The sequence below is a fragment of the Euprymna scolopes genome, chromosome 38 (genome assembly GCF_053919585.1).
Source record: "Euprymna scolopes isolate OS-2025 chromosome 38, ASM5391958v1, whole genome shotgun sequence".
Classification (NCBI taxonomy): domain Eukaryota; kingdom Metazoa; phylum Mollusca; class Cephalopoda; order Sepiida; family Sepiolidae; genus Euprymna; species Euprymna scolopes.
The window spans coordinates 73,928,261-73,935,760 of record NC_136519.1 but is presented as its reverse complement, the minus strand read 5'-3'; the positions used below and the strand labels follow the sequence as shown (position 1 = coordinate 73,935,760).

The following is a 7,500-nucleotide window of genomic DNA, read 5'->3' as shown; positions in this document are numbered from 1 at the left end:
CGCTTTTAAACTTATGTATATATACACATGTGTGTGTGTGTGTGTGTTTGTGTTTCGTTTGACACTATATTCTTTTTATCTTCTGTCAATATCTTTAGTTTAATGGAGAAACTGGAAACTCAGGCTGCAGAATTAAAGATAAAGAATGTAACCGATTCTTCACGCAATCTCTTAATAGTGTAATGCACTATAATAGCGTTCGCGCATGCGCTCACACTCACACAAACATACACACACACACACACACATATATATATATATATATATATATATATCGTCTGCTTATGGTACAAACATTATTGGTTACATATGTGCATACATGTTTCAGTAGAGTCCCAATTTGGGAACAACACTTCATCAGATAAAGTTTTGTCCCTAAATTGGGACCTCACTGAAACATGTTTGCACATATGTAACCAATAATGTTTGTACAGTAAACATACTATATACCAGCTCTGTCTTGCATTAAGCACTTTTTAATAATCACGCGAGCTTCATTGTATTTACATCTAGGGAACCAATCGATACAACCGGTATATATATATATATATATATATATATATATATATATATATATATATATATATATGTGTGTGTGTGTGTGTGTGTGTGTGTGTGTGTGTGTGTGTGTGTGTGTGTCAGTCGAAACGACTATGGATCAGCGCCGCATTAAGATGTTGCCTGTATGCATCCTTTTGTGTGACTGTAGAGACCAATTCTTGATTTGCATAGTCTGCCACAGCCTTGACATACGAAGGTTGTTATGCAATTTGCCGCTTCGTCCGGCTGTTCCGCCTGTACACTCGCTCTTCTCCTAGCTCTCTTTGCAGCGAGAGCTAGGAGAAGAGCGAGTATATATATATATATATATATATATATATATATATATATATATATATATATATATATATATATATATATATAGTCATCCACATACAGTACTGTTTCGCTGTATCACAACCTATTTATTTTATATATTTTTTATCTGAAAATATTTTATTTTCGAGGTGGATCATATAGTTTTCTGCGAATGTTGGGCTTAGAGGTGATCCCATTGAGACGCCATATATTTGAATGTAAGTTGTCTCACTAGGGTCACTGAAGGGAACTTGTGTGGTGCATTTTAATAGTAGATCTTCAAGGGTTTGGCGTTTTATAGCTGGAGGCTGTATTGTACTGTAGTTATATACTGGATTGATGATTATTTTAATTGTGCTATTTATAGGGATGTTGGTAAAGAGGTTTTCGGCGTCGAATGATGCGGTTTTGCATTTGTGGGGGAGTTTAATTTTAAATGGTCGATGAACTCAGTGGTAGATTGTATGCAGTATTTATTAGGTAGGTTGGATAAAACACTCCGTCCTTAAATTCACCCGTGAACTAAACATAAATTATAAAATACCATTTCTCAACGTATTAGTTGATTCAAGCAACCCCATTAAATACACAACTTCAACATACAAAAAAAAACTACCAACAAAAAACAAACAAACTGCCAACTACCTAAATTACCATAATGAATTCCTAGAAAAATATAAAACTGCTCTTATAAAAAATTTGATCCACCACTCATACAATATACCATCAACCCGATGTGGATCGCGACGTCAGATAATGATTTGTAGAACGCGATTTTTGGGGACAGATTCATACAAGTAAAAGGTGGTCTGATTCGGGGGTCAAAGAGAGCAGATCAGAAAAAAAAGGCTGTCTCTGATTCCCCGAGAATATGATTCGGCAGATTTTTCGTGGAGGCGACGAGATAGAAATATGGTTACACTATAGCAAAATAAAGACCTCTCCACTTTCCTTCTAAGGATGAGAAACGATGATGTGACTTCGACCGCGGAAAATCATAGTGACTAAATAAAACCCATTTGTCCAGAAAGAAATGAGACTTGCGTTTTTTTTTGTTTTTTTTTGTTTTTTTTTGTTTTTTCCTATGTATTGAGGGAGATTTTGTTCTAGATGAGATAAACGGCGGGAATGACCCCCGCGGGGACACGGCTAAAGACGCATGATAGCAAGATGTAAATGATACGTACGGTTTCTTTTATAACACCCTTTCCCTAATGTTTGATGTGTCATAAATGTGATTATTGACGCAATGCAACAATATTCGTGTGAGGAGGAACCCGGATGTATTCATATTCATTATATCATATCTTTTATGTGTGTTTTTATGAAGTGATGTTTTTTTTTTTTTTAATTTCAAATCAATCGATTGTCTTCATTCCTCGCACGGTGGCATTCAACGTGCACCCGACGATATCTTTGATCTTTGTACTTTGAATGACCTGGAGTTTTGATAAGCGGTAATCCATCAGTAAAAAAATAAGTTCTACTTGATTTTAAGTCGAGAAAGGAGAAGTTTTTTCTTTTTTTTTCTTTTTTTTTGCAGTGTTGGGAGAAAGACGAGTTCTTGTTTCGAATGTTTTGGGAGTGCGATAGGGATCAGAGCTTGAAACTCAATCAAATGAATGTTTTTCATTTTATTTTATACTAGCAGTTCAGCCCGGCTTTGCTCGGGTCCTATGTACTCTTAATAACTATATATATATATATATATATATATATATATATATATATATATATATATATATATATAAGTTTGACACATGTCCAGGTAACCTACATCTAAAATTGTAAGAGGTTTAGTAAAGTCTACAAAAGTCAATTCTTTCAACTTTTACCCTTAGCAGCCAAATTTTCGCCTAAAGCTGATTAAAAAGCTTGCTGCATGTCTGAATACCCTTTATGTATAAATTTCAAATGTTTAGACCCAAAATTGGCCGAGGAGTTTGCTAGAGACTGCAAAAGTCAAATCTTTTAAACTTTGACTCCTTAATACCCTAATTTTCGGCCAAAAACCGATTAAAAAGCGCGCCCTATGTCTGAATACACTTCAAATGTGTTTAAACTCGGATCCCAATTTTAACCCCTTAACATTTATTGCTTTGGGCTCAAATCAAATTAAAATGTCCAAGGAACCTACATCTAAAATTTCACGTGTCTAGACCGAAAATTGGCGGAGGAGTTTGGTAAAAATTCAATGGTCAAATCGTTGAACGTTGAACCCCCCCTGACAGCCAAATTTCTAGCCGAAACCGATTAAAAAGATTTTCCCAAATCTCAATACTCCTTATGTCAAATCTCGAGTCTGTAGACTGAAAATTGACAGAGTAGTTTGGTAGGGAAATGTACACAAACAGACAGACACACAGACAATTTCACTTTATATATATATACATATATATATATATATATATATATCGAATTCAATTTTTTCTTTTTCTCTTCTAACATTTTCTACACTTCGCCTGTGATATTTGTATAATTTTTAATCTTGTTTTTTCTTTCTTGCAGTTTGTCGCACATGTATCGTCCGCTATTTAGAGAGCAGCAAAGTGTGTCCAATCTGTGACGTCATCGTTCATAAAAGTACGCCCCTACAAAACCTCAGGTAATTACTTCTACCTTTTTTTACCTTTGATATTATTAAGATTAAAGTATATAAGCATCCTTAGGTTTAGATACTTTACTAGAGAGGAGAAAAAGGGATGACGGAATGTAGACATAATAAATGTCTAATTAGATTTTGGGGAAAGTTGCTTGAGACAAGGCAGGAAGCCACTTAATATAAGGTGCTAACATTAGCTATCAAAAACATCACTTTTATACTTCATAAACCTCTCATAACCTTGAAATGACTATTCTAGGAGCATATTTAGGAATAATATATATATATATATATATATATATATATATATATATATATATATATATATATATATATATATATATATATATAATTATTCACTGTTTCGTCGTCTAGGATTCATCAGAGTGGCTGAATCTGAATTTAGGTAAAAATGTAGTTTCGTATAAATAATTGAATTCATTCACAAAAAAACAAATAAGGAATGTGTGTGTGTGTGTGTGTGTGTGTGTGTGTGTGTGTGTGTGTTAGTTTGTGTGTGTGGTGACCGCCAATCGATCAAAAACTGCTTTTTCTAAGAATTATTAAAATCTATGAAAATCCGTTATTTCTGAACTCTTGATTTTATCAGAAAGATAAAAATCCTGAAGTTTATTATGTTAAAAGCAGCATAATATAATATTTGTCTATAGTTTTTAACAGAATTTTAAGTTTTGAAATTTTTCAAAAAAAAAAAACGCGTTTCCCCCCAGCCCTTACAGTATGTAAATAAAACATTTTTTAAGGTTTTCGAATCAATTAAACTAACTTTTTTATGTCTAAATAAAATTTACTATGATGCACAACAAGATTATTAAACATTATTAGAAAATAATTACTGTTTATTTTAATAAGTTCAAATAGTTCTGTTTTTTTATCATAAACCCGTATATTTTACATACTACAGTCATCTTGAATTTTATGTATGGGAACTCCGTCGCCTCTAAATATTTATTGAAGCAATTTCATGTCTTTTAATGTAACTAAGAGAGACAAATACATTTTTTTAAATAATTGAATTAAATTATAATTACAAACGCCATTTGTGGTAAAATATGTTACTTTTTAGATTCATCATTTTTTTCTTCATAATAATTGATCAATCGGGCTATAAATCTTTCCTAATACTTGTTAAAAGTAAAGAAACACTGTTTTTACATAAAACATAAGTTGTTTGTCATTTTTTCTGTTTTAATACCACTTTGAGTCAGTTGTTAATTTCATAATTAAAATCAATTTTCCTATCTTATTTTCTAATTAATAATAACCAATGAGCCACAATCTTTTCCCATAAACTAGATCATACTCTATTTTCCCGAATTATCTATTGCATAAATCAAGTTGACAAATATTTTCATTAGAATTTGGTGGACCTTAAAAGGGCCATTTTGGTAACCCTTAGGGGAGACGCAACCTGTTGGGATGTCACAACTATCATCTACGGAAATCCATGTTTCTATTCATCCATACACCCAGTGCGACCGTAGCCGAGATTGAACTCACTAGATGAGTTTGTACTGTAATTAAAATCTTGTCGGTAGCTGAATACTTGATGCTTCGCCAGAGGTATAAAGGGTATTTTTTATCATGACGACATCACTAGACGGGGTGCCTATCACAGCTTAAGAGAGTCCCATCTACCTTTGAGAGAAGGATAGACCGCGTCAATTTCTAAACCTGGTATTTTACCTCACGGTGCATACAGCACCTTGCCTTCCCAAATGGTCACTCATGTGGTATTGGCCAGAGTCAACGTTGTTTAACTTCGGAAATCCATGTCTTCATAGTTATAGTTAATTTTCAAAAAGGGAGATAACAGCATTTTGTAAACCGTAACGGGCTACCGTATCTTTCAAAAATCTCACGTGAAACGACAGTTGCAGATTCAATTAATACTTATAATTTTCACACCCTGTTTTTTTTTCTTTTTGGTATCGATTCTATTAAGCATTCTTTATGTACGTGAAAAGTTTACACATTCTAAAATTACATTTTTAATTTATTTTTAAAGATTTAGAAGTATGCATATTTTCGCGTTTTCGAATAATATTTTTTATCCTCATCTGAAAGACAATAACTATTCATAATATATTCAATGAATCTCACACTTTGAAGCTCAAAAATAACAAAAATTCATTCAAATTTCGGATTTCACTCTGTAGAAATTTGGTTTGTTTGTCTGTTTGTTTTTGTGTTCTTACTGGATCGTTTGGACTTTAAAGAGTTAGTGTTATATATATATATATATATATATATATATATATATATATATATATATATATATATATATATATATATGAGAGCAAACAGTTAATAAAACATGTTAAAAACACTTTGAAAAAGAGTTAAAAGCATATTTAATCTGAAAAAGAAACACTTGATAAGTGGATAGTTCTTAATCCGCGGAGTTTCGAAGAATATTTTCCTTCTCATCAGAGGGTAGAAATTAGCAAAATGCGGGATCGTATTTTGCATACAAAAGTATTTGATGAAACTGCAATTAAGTCAAAGATCTTACTTGATAACAAAATATGAAACAGAGGGAATATGGCGAAAAAAGGTGATTTCACGTGAATGGATAGTCTGGTGAAAGGTAAATAATCCAATGACGGTAAAATCCAAAAATATAACTCCAAGAAAGTTAATTGAATTTCCATTTGCACAAGTAAAATCCAAGGAAATCACGTAATTGGAAGATGGTCCAAAATAATCTAAAAGGCCGAAATCCATGGAATAATTCACAAATATGTACAAGGAAAAGGGGAAAAATTCTAATAATATTAATAAAAAAAATTAAGATATGCTTTTCACGCGGCTGCCGAGACATAATGTAAATAAGAAAGATCAGGGAAGAAGAAGAGGGGAAAATTTAAATGGTGATAGAATTAAATATAAAACAGAAAAGCAAATGTCAAAATGACCCAGACAAAAAGATGTTAAAAGGCGCGAAAATAATATAGGGCAAAAAAATAGGTCAACTGAAATGTACAGGTTATTACTTAAGAAAATGTCAGCAAGAGTCTTTAAAAGACACTAAATGGAAATAAATAAATTAATAAATAAATAAATAAAAATAAAATATAAAATAAAAAAAATATTTTTTTTACGGGGAGAGGATGGTCGGTATCTGCAAATTCAGGGTAAAGCAAGTAAGTATGGGAGTAAATGCATATAGTAAAATATAAGTAAATATACATACAGGATATGAATGTGTGGGTAGATTAATATATTAGATAGATGGGAATATTTAAAGACTAAAACGGAAATTGCAGATAAAAAACCGGCCAAGCAAAGAAGAAATAAAGAATTAAAATAAAGGATTATTAAGTTAAAGTATTAAGAACGTATGTAGAAAAAAAACGATAATGTTAAAGAAAAATTATATATCTATCTGAAAGGTTAAAGTAATAACTATGTAATTTCAAAATTACCATAATTAAATTTGGACTTATGTTTACAGAAAGAGATCAGTTCGTTTTTAGAATTTATTATATTGTTACTTTGAGGGGAAGTAATTATAGTTATAACTTCGGTTGTACAGAGGCGACATGACTTAGAGCCTGGAGTATAAGACTTAACTTTTTTATGATAGTCCATTTCATTGAGAAGGGGGTATTATTAGAGTTAAGTTTTTAAATTAAAGTGGTTAGAGAAGTTCTTTGGTTATTATTAGAATTATGGCTGTTAAAAGAAGAAATGTGGTTTGATATTCTTTTCTTAATTAATGTTGAAGTAGCGCCGATACATGTATGTACATTATTAAAAGCTCGCGGTGTATATTGGATATCGTCTCCTCATCAGCATAAATGGGGTGGAGGGAGAAGACACTAAATTTGTACCAGTTTATCGAATTAAATATTGTTTGTCAACCTAGAATAAAAAAAATCAGTGGAATTTAATTATTTTGTTCATATGATAAATATTTGATATATTTTCAATTGCATTGTTTATGATTTAATGTCTATATGATACTATTAAACTATTGTGCAATGATTTTCAATTGTATTGTTTATGATTTAATG

The 7,500-nt window shown here is 31.5% G+C and overlaps 1 protein-coding gene across 1 annotated transcript in view; it reads left to right on the top strand.

Annotated features, from left to right (window-relative positions):
- Positions 1-7,500, top strand: part of LOC145263182 (uncharacterized) — a 248,616-nt gene that overhangs the window by 181,719 nt on the left and 59,397 nt on the right. Inside the window, exon 3 of the mRNA XM_080120235.1 lies at positions 3,367-3,463. Coding sequence (XP_079976361.1) covers positions 3,367-3,463 — 97 coding nt within the window. The remainder of the gene's footprint in view (positions 1-3,366; positions 3,464-7,500) is intronic.